The sequence below is a fragment of the Lethenteron reissneri genome, chromosome 64 (genome assembly GCF_015708825.2).
Source record: "Lethenteron reissneri isolate LAM-NWPU_2019-01 chromosome 64, ASM1570882v1, whole genome shotgun sequence".
Lineage (NCBI taxonomy): Eukaryota > Metazoa > Chordata > Hyperoartia > Petromyzontiformes > Petromyzontidae > Lethenteron > Lethenteron reissneri.
The window spans coordinates 12082443-12103737 of record NC_083842.1 but is presented as its reverse complement, the minus strand read 5'-3'; the positions used below and the strand labels follow the sequence as shown (position 1 = coordinate 12103737).

Sequence of the window (21295 nt, the reverse complement as noted above, 5' to 3'; positions counted from 1 at the left end):
AAATAATAAATTAAATAATAGCATACGACGTTTCGATTGCAACACAAGCAATCATCATCAGGTATAATGAAATAGCGACATAGAATATAGTTTTCTGGTTATATTCTATGTCGCTATTTCATTATACCTGATGATGATTGCTTGTGTTGCAATCGAAACGTCGTATGCTATTATTTAATTTATTATTTTATTTTTATACGTGACTTTACCAAAAAAACCAAAGAATGATTGCTCTGTTGCCGATGACGGAGCGCTCGACGATTGCTCTGTCGCCGATGACGGAGCGCTCGACGATTGCTCTGTCGCCGATGACGGAGCGCTCGACCATTGCTCTGTCGCCGATGACGGAGCGCTCGACCATTGCTCTGTCGCCGATGACGGAGCGCTCGACCATTGCTCTGTCGCCGATGACGTTCTCGCGAATCAGCCGGCGCGTCGATAAGGAACTCGAGCCGCCCACCCACCACCACCGTCAGCTTCCCGCGTGTTAATGTTAATTGCCTTCGCTATTGTTACTTTTAATATTGTCGTTATTAAGCGTCGCTCGTTTTTCTCGCTTGCCCAAATAATACATTCAGTCAACGTTAATACAGAAAAAACAACAACAGCGGCTTTATCTCGCTGCGGGCCGGAGTGGGTGAGTTTTTGCGATGTTTATTGGCGTTCTAAGCGGACGTTACCTAGGCCTGAGGCCTGCTAGTACGTTTGAGTAATAACACAATTAAACATTGACAACGATAATAATACTACTTATCAGCTGTGCTCTATATAAACTGCTGGGTTAAAGTCTTCCTCTGGTCGTTGCTATATCTTGCAGATGTTAATACGGACACAATTAGCCGATGTTATAGCCGCTCTTATTAAATGTATATCCTGTTAAGAGTTATTGTCCGAAACGTCGCCTATATATGCTTGTGTTTTTAAGGCAGCGTTGTTGAGGAATGTATTGCCTTTTGTATGTGCTTGTGCACCATTGCCAACGCAACTTATAAATATATTTATACCGGAGGAATCCGATGAGCTACAAAGCAATTTTTTCACGTCTCAGTAGGGACACGGGGTCACAAAGTTACAAGAAACAATACTGAAATACGATAAGAGTGCAAGGTATATAAAATGTAAATAAATCGCTTAAAGTATATGCAAATGAAACTAAACAATATACAGGATGTTTCAAAAATATGGACCCAATTTCAAAGCAATACTGCTTTGAAATTGGGTCCATCTTTTTTAAACATCCTGTATATTTTTTTAAAATCGTATTAGGTAAAACCTAGCGCTGAGCTATTAGCTTTTGTGTGGTGTTTTTTAGTGGCTAAGTTAATTTGTTTTTCTTCAAAAATCTAAATATTTCTACTGCAGGAATCCGATGAGCTATGAAGCTCTTTCACAAACGTCAGAGGATGTTTAATGATGTCACGGAATTTCAGCGTCTGCTATGGGATGTGACGATGCAATGATTATCCAAAATAGAGGTTTTTTGGGGTTAGATCTCGTAAATATAAATGTGTCGTTAAACCCGCCACCGACACAACCAATTAGTAAAGGTTTGTCACGTAAACAGAACGTGGCTATTCATTACTAGTTCAGCACACCGGTGTGTTGGAGAGTAAAATCCACAACATTTACAATTCGAGTACGACGTTTCGCCAGTGATTACAACTAGCATCATCAGGAAATATAAATGCATCGTTAAACCTGCCACCACCCAACACAGCCAATTAGTAAGGGGTTGTCACGTAAACAAAACGTGCCAATTTGTTACTAGTATAGCATGCCGGTTGTGTGTTGGAGAGTATAATGCAATGATTCATCACGTGTTTTTTGTCTTTTCTTAACAGTCAATGTGATGTTTATAACTTTGGGATTTTCTGATTCAGGCATTAAAATTCCTGTTGTCGGCATCACATGCACACCTCCCATTTTTGTACGCAGCTACAGGTACTCTACTTACGAACGAGTTAGGTTCCAGAGGTCTTGTTCGTAAGTCCCAACTTTAATCCTGACGATTCCAAACGTGTGGTACGGCATGTACACTAAACACGGGGAATGGCTTTAAAAATTGTATAATCTGTAGATGTAGATGTCATTGGTTCTTCACTTTCTGCAGATATAGATGCCACTTCTTCACGTTCTGTAGATGTAGATGGCACTGGTTCTTCACATTCTGCAGATGTAGATGCCACTGTTTATTCATGTTCTGCAGATGTAGATTTCACTGGTTCTTCATTATCTGTAGATGCTGCTGGTTCTTCATGTTCTACAGATGCAGATGCCACCGCCGCCATCTATTGCGCGGCGGTTGATCTTATGACTCTCGGTCCGAACAGGCAACTGGACGTACGCACCAAGTTTGTTCGTATCTCTGAAAGTTTGTAAGTAGAAGGGTCCCTCATGGGACCTCCTTGGCCAGTACCAAAATATGAGAATACGCTTTTCCCTTTTATCTGGCAACAAAACAAAATAGGAGTCCCTGTACTGCGCTCGGCTCGGATTATGGCATCACATGATTGGTGCAAGATGGCAACGGGCTTGAGGAGGCCTTCATCCAACGGTGGATAGATCCGGGCCGATGCGAGCTTTTGAACAATGACAGTAAAATAAAGTATATATATATATTACTAGCAGGAAGTACCCGGCGTTGCCCAGGGGAAAATATATTTCAAAACTTGTCTTCTCTTAAAAAGTAACATATTCGTACACAAATACTAAGCTATTGTGAATGCCCAGCATTTATTTTGTCTGTCCAATTGGCCGTCAACAAAATGATACGAGGCTTGCAGAAGTCCTGAATCAAAAAGTAATAGAAAGTGGGGAGTAAATAGTAATAGTTTATCTAAAAGGTTTCCAAAAATTGTCGACCCCCCCGTCAAAAAATATTTTTACCTCCCCATAGGCATTTATACCTACACACCCTGCATACAATAGTGAGTAGTATCTAGTGATTCTACTAGTATCTGGCTTTACAGTAGTATCTACTGACTGTAGTAATATCTACTGACTCTATAGTAGTACCTGCTGACTCTACAGTAGTGTCTACCAACTCTGCAGTAGTAGCTACTGAATCTACAGTAATATCTAGAGACCACAGTAGTATCTACTGACTACAGTAGTATATACCGACTCTACAGTAGTTTCTACTGACTATAGTCATATCTATCGACTCTACAGTAGTATGTACCAACTCTATAGTAACTATAGTAGTATCTAGTGACTACAATATCTTCTGACTTGTAGTATCTATTGACTCTATAGCAGTACATACTGACTACAGTAGTACCTCCTGACTCTACAGTAGTACCTACTGACTCTACAGTAGTATAGACAACTATGGAGCATTGCGTCGGTGAGTCAGGGAGTGCCATGGTGTGGCCTAGTCCCACGGAGTGTCACCGGCCTCGGCTAGATTGCCCAGCCGGCCGAGGTGGCATCTTGGCTGGCTGGGGCTGGGCTGCTATCCCCCCATCCACCATCCCCCGGCTGCTCTACAGTAGTACCTACCAACTTTACAGTAATATCTAACGACTCTATATTAGTAACTGCACACATTGCGGTGGGGGGGGGACATCACACTGTTGAGAATTTACCTCAGTGTTGTGCTTCTGTATTTTTTTCTTCGCCTTTTTAACGCGAGGAGAACCTCTCTCCCATCGCCGCTGAGCGAGCTGGTGTGCATTGCTAGGGGCAACCGCGAGTCAGCGTTTCCGCACATGCACAGATGTGTGCTTTGGTGCCGCGATCAGCGTAATATAAAGTGAGATTTAATTAGTTAAAATTTGACGGAGGTGAAAAACAAACGGGCTTTTTCGTCCGCGGACTTAGTGTGTTGTATCTGTGTACTTTGTTGAAACGTAAACCCAACAGTTTGTCAGTTAAAAGCGTCGCAAGGCGTGTGCGCAGACATACAGACAGAGACAGACAAAAAAATACTTTTACAGGTAAGATAAAGCGAATCGCAGTATATTTGCACAAATACGTGCGGTTGTCAAAGTAACAAATTGAGTGTGGAGCTGCACTCGTCTTTATTGGCGGGCCCTGAACAATTGGTGGTTGTTCCACATTCTCAGGGCAGGGCTGTTCCCGTCCATAGGACGATCACTATTGACTTGTCACCCACTCTAATGTTATGGTCTTGCATTAGGATGTTTGGGCAGCTCCGTTAATGAGCAACGTACAGTAGACACTTGATTATCCACGCGAATGACTGGGAGGACGGCCGCAAATTCAAAATCGCGATAATCCAAAAATATCCATTTTCCTCGGATCTCTATGCCAAAAGCCACTAAATTACGTATAAATTATGTTTAAGTTAAGAAAATTTAGTTTGTTACTTAACAAAACAAATGTGGAATAAAAGAATGTATTGATGCGCGTGATCAGTGATAACACTTTCCTGCTCCCATGCAGAAGACTCGGCCCACTAAGTGGATAGCAGCAGAGCTTCGCCAATCAAAATAAATCAAACTCCGCCCACTGTTGTAAAGATATGCAACTACTGTACTGTAGAGGCGATTATGTGGATTACGGTTTAATTGCAGCACATAATTGTTCGGTTTAAGCACGTGACTTGTAATACACATTTTCAAGAATAACAATTTATAACTGTTTTTAGATTATTAATTTGGGCTTAAGGGAAAATCTATGAGTTACTAATTTATGTCAAAATCTCAGGTGCACGGTTAATCTGCAAATTGGATAAACCGAACGCGGGTAATCGAAAGTCTACTGTACATCAATCAACGTATGCCCCGGGTTTCACAGGTGAGAGGCGTGGGCGATGGAATGTGACCCAGTTGTCTTGCCCTTGAGCCCAATTCTCACGCACAGCCCTTTTATCAATCCACTGCTGCATGAGGGCTGTCCCATGCCGTGCATGCGGGGGGGGGGGGGGCATGGGCATTATTTGACCATACTTCACCTAAGGTGTCCAACATGCAACAATCCATGTAATGCCTCATTTCACGCGAGCTGAATTCTTCGCTCTGTTTCTCAGGCACGTTCTCTTAGGACGTCCTGTCAGATATGTTGCCTTCTTTAGCTCAACAACAAGCCATCGTCCCTTCTAATGACTTGCTCTGCCCACACCAGGCACCAGGGTGAGGAACTTCCAGGCTGAAGGTGCAGGTAGAGAATGAACGAGGTCCAGTTTTTTCTATCGCGGTGTGTGAACGCATGTCAATGAATACCAAGCAACTGCCAACAACATAGTTCTTGGATTTGGAATCATCATCACGATGCATGGGTAGATAACCATAGTTGTCCACTGCACATTTCGTCATTTGTTTTCTAATTACCTCTGTCTTGTGCCAATATGCTCAAGGTAGTGCCACATTTTTCTGGCACCAATCTCTTATGTCGTCGTCGTCAAGCCATTCTCTTTCCGGTTCCTTCCATTTTTTCGAGCAACACACTTTAAAATTTTCTCATGGTGACCATCCTACATGTGTTCAATAGATAATAACTAATAATTGTATTGCATTGAGCAAGGTCATAGCAGCTTGGAAAAAGAGACGATGGGATTTAATTCCAATGTCCAGCAACATGATTAAAGAAGCGGAAAGAGAAATACTTTTACTTCCCGAATGGCTGTTGAACACATTATGGTGCTGGACAAGTTTTCAGCATGTGCAGAGGAAATTATGAGTGTAACGTGCACACTTTTCAAGTCTTAAATGTACGCATTCTTGTGTGGTATTCATCATCAGTAGTCCTGCGCCATTGCTGGAAATTCCACATCCGTATGCTGGGACCAGTCTTTCCTGAGGAAATAATATTCATCTGATAACATGTCGCTGAAATGTTAACCGTTGCTTGCATTCTACTTCCTTCTCTCCAGGTCTTTTAAAAAATGGCATGTGCTGCCACTGCTTCCTGGAGCGAGGACTTTCCGGCATGGCTGGAGGCGCAGGGTGTGAACCCGGAGGTGGCCCAGGCCATGGACTCGGAGCTGGGAATCCGGGACTATGGGGTCCTGCGCGCCTGCGTCGGGGACGGCCTCGTGCGGGCTGAGTTGTTGGCCACGGCACGCGACCGCCTGCCCTTCGGCTTCTACGCCGTGCTGCGGCAGGTGGTGAAGGCCCTTCAGGGCGCCGAGCACCACGACGGCGAGACGACGGCGCAATCCGAAACAGCTGCTCTACGCATGGACCTGGTTCTAAGCAGCTTGGTGGATGTGCTGGTCACGCTCTTTGGTGGCCTTAGCCGGGAGCTGTCAATGTCTATGGAGAAGCTGGGCTCCATGGACGTCGCATATGTGGGGGGTTTGTCTACGCCGAGCAGCAGCGGAGGCACAAAGTACAGACCGCCTGAGGGTGATCATCTCGCGGCAAAGCTGCCCAATGATTATTCAAACCACAGTAAGTGTTGCTTCTGCTCAAAGAGCTCTGCAGTCCATTTGGTTTTGCGAAGCAGAACAATTATGCTTTGACTTTTAAATTCCTTTGTTTTTCCCACTCATGTGGGCTTTGCCATTCTGGTTCTATCGTTCCACTCATTCATGTCCTGGGACACATCCACTTCAGAGTTCTTCAGATCCTGGTTCAGCACTTCGAACCACCTCTTTATCTAGGCCTGCCTCTCGGTGTCCGTCCTGCTGCTCCCATGTTCTTGGTGCTTCCCATGCGCTTAGGGGTGACACATGGTGTGAACCATTGCACTGCTATCACATGCGTGCGTCTGTTTTCCATCGCACAAACTCACAGCTTCCTGGCACAATTGCTATACATGCTGTTACGTATTCAATTTAAATATCGTATACAAATTGATATTTTTTACGAAACGTGAAAATTCCCCGTACACATCGTGATCTAGAGCGCTGTTTGTGATGCATGTAAAGGGAATCCGTTCAACCGGTGAAGGTTAACACACGTGTCCTGTTCCCTGCTACACTCAGATGACACATCCGAGTTCACAAACGCCGAGGACGAACCGCCGTCGGCAGTCGAGGAGTTTGAGGAGCGCGACTTTAACGGGGAATCCGGTGGGTGCGAGGTCATGGCGTTGCCGGTGATTTTTCTTTCAGCCGAAGGTTGCCACCTTGTCCTGGTTTTCTCAGAATCACCCACTCTTGTGATGTTACTAATGTTATATCACCATACCTGTAAACCCCTTATCAGTGCCTGCCTTATTACAGACCAATTCAGACCGTATTGGTCACCCTGTGTCCTTATGAATCTCAACGTTCATCCGACAAAGTCCAATCACAAGGGAGAAACACAAGCAAATGTACAACAAATATTTTTGCCCGTATTGAAACATCTGTAGGCCGTATGGACCTGAACTCAATTTCCCTGTACAAGAATACGGATAAACTGTATGGGTTTACAGGTATGCATGATTTGTGATGTAACATTAAAAGTACTGGATTTTGTCAATTGCATAATAATGCACCACTCAAGAAAATGCATTTTAAAAAGGGAAGAACATGTAGCATGTTCTTTGATGGAGTATGTAGGCAATGGCCAGATTAATCAGTTTCTAATGTAGTTTCTAGGCACTGTGACGAGATGTTAACTACCTCGCCCGGGATACAGGAGGTCACGGGTTCGATTCCGACCCTGACACATGTATATTTGGAGTTTGCATGTCCTGTGGTCGTGTGGATTTTTTTCTGGGTCCTCAGGTTTTTACCTCCACATATATAAACATGGGCTTAAGAGTATTTGGCTGCTATAAATGTCCACGTGATAAGCCAATTCATTGAGCTATCATTTGTGATGGCCAGGTCGTTTCTGAAAAAGAGCCGTATAGCTCAGTGGGCCTTACCTTTCCCGCACCTCCGATTAGCGCCATTGGCTACGTACGGTGCGAAAGAAGTTCAACATACATACATCAACTTGTAAAATGAAAATAGTTTGATAGTGTAGTTTGATGTAAATAGCACGCACGGGATCGCTTTGTGACGCAGTGCTACCGGTTGCTGTCTCAGCAGGAGAGGTGCCGGAGGCATCAACGGGCGGCGTGGCTACAGGAATTGGGTCGGTGGAGACGGGGGTCAGCGACCAGCGCTCGTGGTACGGGGTGAAGATGGAGGCATGCGAAGGTGACGCCGCGTGGCGCTAACGTGTCCATTTTTTTCTGAATAATCCTACGTGATCAGTCAATGACTGGATGGAGGCCTTTCCAAGCCCATCACCATCTCTCGCGAAAACCTATGATGTAATGGTCCACGTAACACACATACAAGGGCTCATTTAATTTCTGCTTCTTCTCTGTGTACATCCTCTCGGCATGTTCTCTTCTTTGGTTGCCGCTCCTTTGTTATGCTCGCCAAATGGCCACCGTCGCTTCTCGTGACGCGACCTGCAGATTATCACGATGTCTTTCAACTTGCATCTGTTTTCTAATCGACGTTTTCCTCTTGTGTATGTATGTATATATGTAGAACTTTTTTTGCACCGTACATAGCCAACCCTGCTCATCGGAGGTGTGGGGGAATGACAACTAACTAAACACAAAAAGTAGTTCCAAAGAAATTATTTTTAGATTTAAAAGTGCGTTGCTCTAGTGGCTTCCTATTATCGAATGGAAGAGCATTTCAGACGTCTTCTTGGTTCTTTCGGTAAAGTCACGTAGAAGGGAAGTAATAAAATAATAAAAATAAAACATAATAAAACAATTCTCACGACGTTTCGGCTACAACGCAAGCAGCCGTCTTCAGGTGAAGAATGAGACAATGCCAAGCTAGGAGCTTATATATAAGCTGCGTTGGAGGTGGAGGAAAGAGCGCCTTAACAAAAGAATGTGCATGTGAAGAGGAATTTAGCATATTCATGGAAAATGCGTAGGAGGTGGGCGGGGGGGTTTCAAAGTCATATTATGCCCATGCATTATGCAGGATCAACAGCACCAAGGGGGGGGTTCAGGGATTAGCAGTAACAAAGGAAAGGAATGTTAATGATATGTAGCTGCAGTTACTCAACCACCACGTAGAAAACTAAAGTATAAACTACATAAAAAACTAAAGTATAAATAGCATAGCACCATCAGTATACTTACTATACTCTACACTAAGCTGAGTTACTAACAGCAAGTAATACATTACAATTCTACGTCGTAAAAATTATATAATATGCTTCCATCTAAACTTTATTCTATTGCATCAACGAGCATATACCGTACTATATACTGCCAACATTAAATTATATACTGTATTGCTGTAAACCAACCTATATCTTATACATTTAATATAACACTATGTATTATTCTACCCACCCTAATGTGTGTCGAAATGGTTTATTACGTCCTTCCAATGATTGCTAAGCCAGAATCCATCTTCTCGGTTAAAATTGTCTCTGTGTTTGTATATGTGGATCGCCTCATGAACGAATCTCTCATGATAGCCAGATGGCTTGCAGAGAACCTCTGTCTTGGAGAAGTCAATGTCATGTGAGCCCACTGAATTGTAACAGTGATCTGCCACGGCTGAGGTGTTTGTCCTACCGTGTTTCAGGTCTGCCTTATGTTCACGGATGCGGTCCGAGACATGTCGTTTGGTTTCTCCAATGTAACTGCTACCACAGAGGAAACTTAGTTTTTTACGACGTAGAATTGTAATGTATTACTTGCTGTTAGTAACTCAGCTTAGTGTAGAGTATAGTAAGTATACTGATGGTGCTATGCTATTTATACTTTAGTTTTTTATGTAGTTTATACTTTAGTTTTCTACGTGGTGGTTGAGTAACTGCAGCTACATATCATTAACATTCCTTTCCTTTGTTACTGCTAATCCCTGAACCCCCCCCTTGGTGCTGTTGATCCTGCATAATGCATGGGCATAATATGACTTTGAAACCCCCCCGCCCACCTCCTACGCATTTTCCATGAATATGCTAAATTCCTCTTCACATGCACATTCTTTTGTTAAGGCGCTCTTTCCTCCACCTCCAACGCAGCTTATATATAAGCTCCTAGCTTGGCATTGTCTCATTCTTCACCTGAAGACGGCTGCTTGCGTTGTAGCCGAAACGTCGTGAGAATTGTTTTATTATGTTTTATTTTTATTATTTTATTACTTCCCTTCTACGTGACTTTACCGAAAGAACCAAGAAGATGAATCCCTGCAGTCACGAAAGCTTTAAATCGAAATTTCATTTCAGACGTCTTTGTTTGATGGTAAGCCAAAAGCCGCTGCTATGAGGATGACCCGAGTTCGCGTGATGGTTTATGCTCCTTCACAAGATCAGCAAGGTATTATCGCTCATTTGTGGCAAGCACTTTGTGTGTAATGAGCGTGACCTTATAATCTTTTCATTCGGCAACCAGAAGGCAATGCAGCTCAGCGAGAACCAGACGGACATGGCCGGATCTTGCCAGTACCCGTCACGACACGTGCCAAATTATTTTATACAGTTCAGATTTTTCCACGTGGTCCACCCTGCGATTTGCTTCTGTGGGGAGTTTCTCACCCACCTTTGATGCCCACGCTGATCTCGGCACAGACGATGGTGATGATGGCAGGCCGACGGTTCTCGCTGCAACTGTCGGTTGCAGATGAGCGAAGTACGTCGGCGGCGTCGGCGGCGGTGGAGTCGACGGCGCATCTGCCGTCTCGACGGGGTGCGGAGGGTGGCAGCCGGCATCTGTCGTGGGGGGAGCCGGGGAATCGGATGGACGCCGCGCCCCTCAACGCCCCCGCAGAATCGGTCGGCGGCAAGGGTGGGGGCTTTGGCCTGGCTAGGGGTGAGCATCTGTGTTGGTTGTTTTAGTAGGCCGGTTTTGTGTTTTACATGTGTATGCATGTTTGGACTTGGACTGGAACATTTCAGAGGACGTTATGTAAATGGATACAAAAACTAATCGTACATGGCCTCGAACAAAACACAAAACAATATATATAAAAAAACTAGTTAAATAGTAAAAAATATATATGTAAAGAAGGTATAAATATACTCGGCGTGTGTATATGCACAAGCGCCGTATGTATGCATGTTGAACTTCCTTTGCACCGTACGTAGCCAATTGTGCTAATTGGAGGGTGTGCGGGGGGAGCGTGCAATTCGAGCAGCATTTATTTTAAGGCAAGCAAAATTCTGGACCGGAGTCGGTAAGCTTGACTCCTGATGATGTGTAGTTGTGTGTGAGTGGTGTTATGTATGCGCAAGTGGGGTGTTGTATATATGTATGTTGAACTTATTTAGCACTGTACGTAGCCAACCGTGCTAATTAGAGGGGTGTGGGGAAAGACGACAAACTAAACACAAAAAGCAGTTGTAAAGATATTAGTTTTCAATCTAGATGATTTAAAAGTGCATAGCTCCAGTGGCTTCCTGATATCGGAAGGAGGAGCGTTCCAGACGGCCACAGACTTGTCTGTGAAGTCTGTTTCAGAGTTTTAATGGTAGTCTTCATTCTGTTGGCGACAAACCCATGAAATATTAGTTAAATCTTAGTGTATGAATTTCGTTTTGGTCATTGCCTTTGTCAAGTCAACTAAAGCAGTCAAACATTTAGTCCATTCACTTGTTAAACGTTGGTGTGAGTGGTGCACACTTTTTTCCTCTACTTCTCTGTAACATCGTCAGGTCGGCCCATAGATTGAACTCGGAAATCTTTTCACATGTATATAGCCATTTCACTTGTTTGGTCTTCCTCGGTGCACTGCAGTCTCTAATGATGTTAATGAAATTATCTCGGTCTGCTTCTTCATTCAAACTCGTTTGTTTCGTCTCATAATTCACGTTACGGTGGGAAGTTGACGTCTTTGTCACGCTTTGATTTTCGTCCACTCAGTCATTGCTGACTACAATAAAAACACAGGGATGCATTGCGTCCGAGATGACATCCGTCGAGACGTTGGAGCGAAGCGATCAGTGTTTCTGTCCAGATGCTCGACAGATTTTTGCATTGCAGGGTCATGAGAGGTGGCGCCAGCGGCCTTGGAGGTGCCTTCATCCTCCAGTGGATTGATCATGGCTCATGAAGATGATGGCAGGGGGAGAGTCTAGTCCAGACAGCGCACGGTTGTAGCGAGAATGTAATGGGAGTGTTGAGCAATCAATTCAGTAAATTGGTCTCCTCGAATTTACCGAGGGCATCCATTGAGGTCTGTTGTCTCTACATTCTGTGTAGATGTACGGCCCTTTTGTCAATCAACTGATGCATCGTGAGTGGTGATTATTTCACCATACGCTGGTCAGTTCAGGTTGGTGAAGACGGGGTGCATAGACATGACGGAAATGGATATTTCTCCACTTTGCTTTGCTGTCCACTGCGTAGCACAGTCACCAGGCTGGCTTTGGCACCATCCAGGCTCAAACCTGCTTGGCTTCCGAGATCTGACGACATCATCGGCGTATTAATCTCCCTTGTAAATTATACATTTTGCAATAAAATGGAATATGGCAACTGCGATGATGGGGAGTAATTCTATGTCGAATGTTGTAGGTGAAGCATCATCGCTGGAGTTTGCGCCGGGAGGAGACGAGGGCAACCACCCCAGCTGGCAGGGGCCGGGAGACCCAGTGGCAGTGGCAACGACCAGCACGCAGCACACAGGCAAGAGCACAGAGACACACGGAGACACGGAGACACACACGGGAATGAGCAGGGACACGTGGAGACATGCGGAGACATGTGGAGACACATGGGAACGGCACTGCGAAAGGCGGGGATATGCGGGGACATGCAGCTAACATGGACACGAGGCGATGAAGAGACCCCCAAGAGATTCCCTGAGAGACACAGACTCGCACAGCAAACTGGAACATATAGAGACACGCATAGACATACAGAAAACTGGAACAATATCGAGACATAGAATACTGAGTCACATAGAGACCCACGGCGATGTACAGTCAACACGGAGAGACGTATGGGATAAACAGCGCACATATGAGGAGACGCAGAGACATGTGATGCCCTGAGATGCACGGGGACTGGTAGAGACAACGAACAGCAGGCTGAGACACAGATGCGCAGAGTGCACTGGCAAACGCATAAAATGCATAGGGTATACATGTGGAGACACAGGAGATGGGGACACACAGGGACATGGAGCAGGTGAACCACGTGAACATGCAGAATACGTAGATATTTGTGCATTGCTGTCAAACTTTGTGCGGTATATAAAGCTGGTAAACATACATACTCTCTCTTCTTATAGGGCATTTACACTCAATAGACAGGAGACCATTTATTTCTCACCATCAGCCGTGCCCGGTTTAAAACCACGAGCACATCAACACACGCGTATACTCCACTACATATACCAACAAGAAACGGTGGGCAGTTTACGTCTTTTCAGCTTTGCTACGAAGAAAGTTGCGTGACACGGTAAGCCACAAAGTCTCTGCTTTCAGTGGTGTGACACGAGATGTGCTGCTTGTCAGGGATGTGATCCGGCATTGCAGTTGCATTTCATTTTTTCAGTGGTTCACAGAGCAGTGGCAGTCATAAAACAACGTTCTATTGCACCCGTGCGTGATTTTTACAGCTTTGTATTAGGCGTAGACGACATTGTTTTTATACGGGAAGAACCCGATAGGCAATGAAGCTCTTTTTCACGTGTGTCCAGCCCAACGCTGGGGTCGACAATGTTGGAATGTTGCAGAGGTAGATATGTAGATGGATACATAAAATAATCATGCGTAGCTTTCTGGGGAGGGCTTGTGTATGGTGGCGTTGAAATATCGTTTTAAAATTATTTTTCCATCGTGCCACTCGTATCCTTAGCACATTTGCATCTTCACATCCATCACACACCAGAGCCTCTTCATCTTGCTTCTTTTATTCTTTGAAGTGAAGATGTCTGCCCATATTTTTCAAATTTCTTTGTTTTACTGGTTTTTCGTTGCAGCATCTCTCATGTCCTTCATTGGTCACTTGCTTGCGTGGGCCTCTTTAAATAGTCCGTAGCAGATTTTAAAGCTCTGCTGGTAAGACGCCCTTTGTTGGCCTTGATGGATCATCGGCAAATCGCTTGGTGGTGCCATTGTGGTCAAGCGTGCGACCATCGACCTGCTTAAACGGTGACTTGTCCGCTGCGACATGTGATGCTGTGCATGACTCCCACGATGCACTGCGATTGCTTTTTAAGTCATGTGTCTTGTCTGAAGGACAATCACTTAAAACACATTGGCTTAATGCTATTTTACACCTTAATCTACTTTATTGGCCTTAGTTTGTTTTGCTCTGGAATGTTTTTGGGCATCTTAAGAATGTATGGTTTGCAGATGCGCAGAAACTGTATATGTTGAAATTTCATTTAACTTTTTAGATGAGTTTGAGCTGTCCTGACATGTGTATAGGTATAAGACTTCCTTCCTTTTGCATTTGAAAAGCAACAGACGAGTTTATAAACGTGTAATACGTTTTTAAAAGCCATTCCACGGCAATAGGTATATATGTGTGTGTGACTAAGCCAGAATTGGTGTTTTCAGTCACTCAACCTTTCTATTACCAATCGCCGCCAGTCACTCAAAAATCAAGCTTCAGCTTTGGCACCCAGCTCCACTAGTTTTCAACCCAAGTGGCTTTGGGAAGCCAAAGCCAACAGTTATTGCTCTGTTGACAAAAAACACTCACCGTAAGTTTTCCTTTCTATCGTTCAGTTTATTTCGTCAAACGTGCTTCCCTGCGGGTGCGCACGCGCACCAGAGCTTCAAACGAGCACTCCGGGGAACGAATCGTGCACCTGTGGAGGGGGAACTGGCTGAAGACAAAAAAAAATAACAAAACACATGAAGACACGTGGAATTTGTTATTCGGTGCTCAAAGTGCACCAAGCTCTGGGCGCAAGCATAGAACGTGGCGATCGGAAGTAATCTCCAAAAACCTCTCAAGACCGGGACGCCATGACATCACGCAAATCTGTCACCACTTGCATCGTCTGAACACTGTGCTAAGGCCCAGGTCAAAGAGTCCCTGTCCCTGATGCCTTACAAAGATCCCAAGCTTGACATTGCAGAGCTGCGCTTGAGTGGATGACGCCCCCATATCCTGACGTTGCACGCGATTGCAGTGGCAAGCGCCTGTCTTTATGCCTTGGCTGCGGATGTTGTTTATCTGCTTCGCGTACCAATCATGGCGGCGATGCTCCACTTTGCATTTGAAGTGCCTCTTGGTATTTCACATTTTTTCGCGGGGACTTGGCAGAGGCGCAAAATACTTCCCAGTACGGTGAAATGTCCGTCCGGCAGGAATGTCGCCCGGCAAACATTTGGCCCTGTGTGGAATATTGTGCCCGAACGCTGCTGTCTTCAAGAAACGGAAGATTTTTTGCGGCCGTCCTGATTGAGGGTCTGGTTTTTGCAAGACAGGCGTTTGGTATTTGTTGCCGAGCAACGGTTTGTTGAGGTTCCACGTGAAATCACATTTCACGAATGACCACACTGGCATGTGATTGGATGTCATTTTCAAATATTTTAAAATCTGTATTCCATCATTTTGATGGTGCTAAAGGAATGAGGGCTTTACAACCTTTGTGACTTTGCACTGAAATTCTTAAGTAAATGCATGCGCGAAAAACCACCTCTCCGTGGTGACTTAAAACAATCGCTCCCCGGCATGCGAGCCCAAAGCGCACTTGCAGCACCACTTTGACGTCGAAATATCTCACCTGCCGAACATCATCATCTTCATCTTCGCCAGCTGGCCGTAAAACTAAACAGCCCGAGCCCTTGCTGACGAATAATAAACCAGGCGACAATAAAAGAAAAAAAGTCAAACAAACTAGCCCGCGAGTTGGCGATGCACCCCGGACCGGCGGGTCTACGCTTCTTCTAAAGTCTGTCCAATGTTGTCTCCTGTAGGGCAAGGGACGCCATTGCATTCCGGATTCATCATCCAGGAAGTGACGTCACTGCAGGTGTCCACCACCCAGCGCACTCGAGTCGCGAGGGCCACTAGGCTGCCCGCCAGGCCGGTCCTGCCGGCGAGAGGCAAACTCCAGTGCAACTCGGACGACCCATTAGTTTCGGCGGCAGCAACCGCCACCGACCCCGCCGCCACCGGCAGCACCAGAATCTCGGAGAGAGGAGCGAGGCCCTACACGGGCGCGGTGATGGCGCCCGCGCGGTGGCGGTGGCGCGGCAGGAGGGCGGGCGCCAGCATCGGTGCGAGCGGCGACGTCGGTGGAGAGCGGCGGCACACGTGCGGCCAGTGCGGCTGGCGCTTTGCGCGCTCGGACTCGCTGACGGTGCACATGCGCACGCACACGGGCGAACGGCCGCACGTGTGCGATGTGTGCGGGAAGGCGTTCTCGCACCGCTCGAACCTCAAGTCGCACCGGCTGACGCACACAGGCGAGAAGCCGTACCGCTGCCGCTCGTGCGACCGCGGCTTCACACGCTTCTCCACACTGAAAACGCACCAGCTGCGGCACGCCGAGAGGGACGTTCTGCTGCTGGCGCTCGGACGGCATGACCGTGGGGATGAGGAGGCGAGAGAGGAAAGGCGGGTTGATGAGGTGGAGGAGGAGGAGGAGCCGTGTGCCACGTTTTATGCCGATGTCGACGTGGCGAGCATGGAAGGCGGGCAGAGGTTCGTCAGTCCGTGAGGTCGGCAGAACGAGGAATGTTTCGCTTTGGTGGGGTAAAACGGGCGGGTGCCTTCTGATTGTCCCATGGAGAGACTATTTTCTGCCACAGCAATGTGGAATTTCGATGACTTGATCAAGAGATGAGAACTGCCCGATGTCCACTTAAGAGGACAGACTCGCTGATATTGGTCGCGAAAGCCGACATGTTAAACAGATTCACTGATGCGCTTCTTACCTTGCTACGTTGATGAAACAAATTCACTGGGGTGGTGAATTGTCATTTTAAGCTTTGAGCTATTCTTTCTTGCAAACCTGTTGAGGATTTTGCGTGGATGGTTCTTGTCCGTAATATCAGGCCAGCCTGTAGCAGTGTTTTAACAATGCAGCAGGCCCTGTTTATGAGAGTGGTAGAAGTTCAAACTTGTCAGAAGTCTGAATTGTTTTTTCAATTTAAGACCATAGGTGAGTGTCAGTTTAGCTTGCCAACTTGTTAGTAGGTTTTAATGCAATTTTAGTTTTGTTCAGCCACCGATAAAATAACCACCTGTGTTAAAGTTCATCGGGACAACGACGACAATGATGTTGATGACGGCAATCGTATAACGATGTTGACGATCGTTGTCAGTGTGACCAAACTATTCCACACTCATGGCTTAGAACTAACCGCCACTGCTCGGTACTGCACCGTTGCCTAGCTCCAAAAAGGATGGTGTGTTTCTTCCAGCCTGATGAGAATATTGACATCAAAAATTTTATTTTTGCTGTCGCCATTGTACCATGAAGGAGAGCCATGGTGTGAACCGTTGCCTATTACGCATATATATCGGTTCCCTTTAAGGCAGCGCTGTTGAGCGACGAGAGTGTTGCTAATTACTTATCCACCACTGCCAACGCAGCATCACAAAATGCATATAATTATTAGGCAGTTTGCTCAGTGGTGTTTGCCGACGCAGTCGGACTTTGGAGAAGATGAGTGTTGTTGGTTCTTGCTAGACAGACTGCCCAAGATCCAGGTTCTTCCTCTTTTTATTGTTCGTCGGACTCACGGGTATATGCTGCCGTCGTACATGCGCGCACATATGAGTGACGCGCGCATATCGGACGTGCAAAACTAAACTCTAAACGATTTTTTATTGAGCTATGCAGCTATTTTTCAGAAGCGACCTGGCCACAAATGATAGCTGAACAAACATTGGTTTGTCATGTGGAAATCAATAGCAGCCAAATACTCTAAAACGCGTGACGTTGATTCTAAATGTGGAGGGGAAAATCGGAGGACCCGGTGTCAGGGTCGGGATCGAATCCGCGACCTCCTGTACACCAGGCAGGGCCGTTAACGTCTCGCCACCGCGGCGCCCATGCGTTATGAGCCGCATTCGTTGCCAGTGCTCTTCTGCGTACGCTTGCTTACATCTGCGTCTAATCGTATGTTGCGTATACATGTGCCCAAATGTCAGCGGCCTTCAAATGTATTTTCCGGAGGGCCACACAGGTCAAATGTGCCGGCGGACCACTTGAAGTCACATGTCATGCGATGTGCTTAAAGTCCTTATTTCACGGGAAAAGACATTACGACATCTTGTGGTGTCCTAGACATCATAACATCTGTATGTGACCCTGAATCTGTACCTCTTATGTCCGGGTCTTTCATCTCTTCGATAAGCTAAACTCGCAGTTAGTAATCTTTGTGATTTGTCTCCAACTCCCTTATCTCTGCATCTTGTTTATCACGCTTTCATCTCACTTATCTGGATATTTATAGCTCGGCGAGCCATATTTCTCGGTAAACTTGAAATGCCTCTGCAGGCCACATCTGGCCCACGGATTGCCATTAAAGGACTGCTTTTTGCGTTTAGTTTGTTGTCCTACACGACCCCGCACTTCCGATTAGCACAGTTGGCTACGTACTGTGTGAAAGAAGTTCAACATACATATGAAGTACCCTGCTGAGATACTGAACCTGTTGTGCATGGTCTCGCAGCGCCATTTGCCACTAAGTGTCAGCGAAGTCGCCAGTGTTTCTGTGCCGGGCTAATTTCGCTCTGGATAGACGATAGATGGATAGATATGTAGTGAACATATTGACAATGCACGCACTTGCCTGAACATCCTTGCACGTACAGTGAAACCCTAGGAAACTTGAGCCCAGCGTGTATTTTTTTGTTATAATATTTGGGGGCTCTGAAAGGTACTATACTCTGACTTTTGACAACGTGATACATGTTTTTCTTCATGGAAAACAAGGGAAAGGTTATTTTTTTTCTAATTACAGCAGACTCTCGATTGTCCGCGCGAATGACGAGGAGGATGGCCGTGGATAATTAAAAATCGTGGATGATCCAAAAATATTCCAATTTTCCGCTAACGTAAGTTTAAATTACCGATCGATGCACATGCTCAGTGGTAACACTTTCCTGATCCTGCGCAGAAGACTCGGCCCACTAAGTGAATGACAGCAGAGCCACGCCAATCAACATCAATCAAATTCAACCCACTGTTGTAAAGATATGGCAACTACCGTACTGTAGCGGCGATCACGTGAATTTCGGATTAACAGGAGCGCATATGTGTTCGGTGAAAGTACGTGACTTATAATCGCCATTTACAAGAATAACAATGCACAACTGTTTTTAGATAATTCATTTGGGCTTAAGGGAAAATACACGAGTTATTACTTTATGTCAAAATCTCAGGTGCGTGGTTATTCCACAAATCGGATAAACCGCACGCGGATATTCGAGAGTCTACTGGATATATATTTTAACTTAGTTTTTATTAACTGCATACGAAAAAGTGCTGCCAGGGTCATGTGACTGGGAGAAGCCCTGCCCCATTCTCATCCATTTCACACATCAGAATATTTATTTATACTGGAGGAATCCGATGAGCTTTCAAGCTCTTTTTGACAAACGGCAGAGGATGGCGATTGATGATGTCTCAGACTTTCAGCATCTCCTAGGGGGTGTGACAATGCAATGATTCATCGCGTAGTATCGATGCGACACGCATTGAATTTTGTGTGCAAGAAGCCAACTCTTTTGATGAATTTCCATTGCACGTAGTGGGTTCACGCGACCCCTCCAGCCACTAGAGACCCTGATACCTTCCGCTGAAATTATATGAAAAAGGAATCGAATTGTAATGCTTTATAGAATGAAGGTGGTGGATAACAGGTGGGGGCGGGTTGATCCCAGATAGCACTCCCATTCCATGTGATGGGTTGGGTTGGTTGCTACAAAACATGAATCGGCAAATGAATACCAACACAGAAGTCGCAGAAATTTGAGGGAAAAGTACATTAAATATGTAATTAGCGACGTCTTTGGGAGGTGACCTTCATCCAGCAGTGAATAAATAATCGCTGGCAATGAGGATACAATAATTCGTTACCACCCTGCGAACAAAACTTGTAATACTTGAGAACCTGATTTAATATTAGGTGACCCGCCGGGAATCCAACCTATGTTTTTTATAGGTACTGGTCCCATTGTTCAAACACACGAAACGTTTAGTGCTCTTGAGCATCCCACCCTCTTATATGGTGTACCTATGACCACTTAAAACTGGAATGGCCAATTCTAAAACTGGTACAAATGGGCTTGTGGCGGTCTTGACTTGCTAAGCGAGTTGTATCCGGGCCTTGCTGCTCACTTACGCTGGGCCACTTGGTTGTCCTTAGCAAAGGGGGGCTGCTCACTTTTAGCCAGGCCACCCTCAAAATAGACGTAGAGTTTTCAGGGTCGCCTTGTAGTAGGTATTGTCCCTCGCTTTAGGGTCAGCTTCAGGGCCTTAGTTTTGTTTTTAAAACGTGGCAGAAAATTGGGTCTGAACTCATCGGGACACACTCCTGGGACAGGAAATGAATCGTTCAGTACCAAGAATCGCCCGGCGCGGCTTGATTCCGTTTTTTCTAATTCTATTTACCGTGGAAACGCAGCGTGCTGTAACACGCACGGAGCGATTGAATGCTGTTTGCGCGTTATAAGTTTGAAATTATTAAAGTGTTTACGAGTACTACTTTTGGCGATGGAACCTTAACTTTTGTATCGACATTTTTTGAAGGCTGAACGTGTGTACTGGTATGATATTTCCCAAGCACTTGTTGTCACTTGGTTAATTTATATAACAAAAATATTCTCTCTTTTTGCCTATAACATGCACTTGTGTTAAGCTTGGAATAAAAAGTGTTCATTTGAAAGTCCATTGTTGAGTGCGATTGAATGCACGGGCTTTGTTATACCGCTGCATTTTCTCCCATTGAACCCGGGCGCCTTTTTCTAGTGAAGCCTTTTTCGTGACTTCCCGCAAGCACTGATGAACCACCGTTTTCGGACAACGGAGAATGCAAGCCATTAGAGCTATTGCAACAACGATGGTGTCCCTTGGTGCATGGTTGGGCTGGACAGCAGCTTTGCTCGTGTACTTTAAGATGGCCTGAGGGAGGGTGCCACGTTTTCGAAGTAAGCTGGGTCAATGAGGGTCAAAGGCAGGGAACATTAAAGTACGGTAAGCAATGTTTTTGTACTGCCCTTTTCCGCCCGCCGCGTAACCCCGGAGCTACCTATATCAACCCGCTGTGCATGGCGGTCACCTATCCAAGAACCTTCCAGGATCAGATCTCACGAGAGATTTGAGTATATTCCAAACTCATTTAGTCAAAGGCACTTTAGCTCTTTATTAACCCTTTCCCGTTCCGAGACGTCTGCAAGTTGCAGGCTGTGGTTGTCCTGTTCACGTCTGAATCTCGGAACGCGCAAGCGGCTCGGCGTGAATTTTATTTAGATGGGCGTAGTAGTGCCGTTGTTTTTCAAGACAATT

At 45.6% G+C, this 21295-nt stretch overlaps 1 protein-coding gene across 6 annotated transcripts in view; it reads left to right on the top strand.

Annotated features, from left to right (window-relative positions):
* The first annotated feature begins 384 nt into the window (after positions 1 to 384).
* Positions 385 to 21295, top strand: part of LOC133359213 (sal-like protein 1) — a 39943-nt gene continuing 19032 nt past the window's right edge. For 2 of the 6 annotated variants that reach the window (XM_061577655.1, XM_061577656.1), the window contains exons 1-6: positions 385 to 637; positions 5837 to 6356; positions 6893 to 7027; positions 7928 to 8041; positions 10492 to 10680; positions 12385 to 12495. In XM_061577655.1, the coding sequence (XP_061433639.1) occupies positions 5849 to 6356; positions 6893 to 7027; positions 7928 to 8041; positions 10492 to 10680; positions 12385 to 12495 (1057 nt within the window). In that variant the 5' untranslated portion in view covers positions 385 to 637; positions 5837 to 5848. Of the gene's footprint in view, positions 638 to 4957; positions 5125 to 5836; positions 6357 to 6892; positions 7028 to 7927; positions 8042 to 10491; positions 10681 to 12384; positions 12496 to 15749; positions 20655 to 21295 lie in introns of those variants that run through there. The other 4 variants (XM_061577653.1, XM_061577651.1, XM_061577654.1 and 1 more) reach the window with 4 other exon arrangements.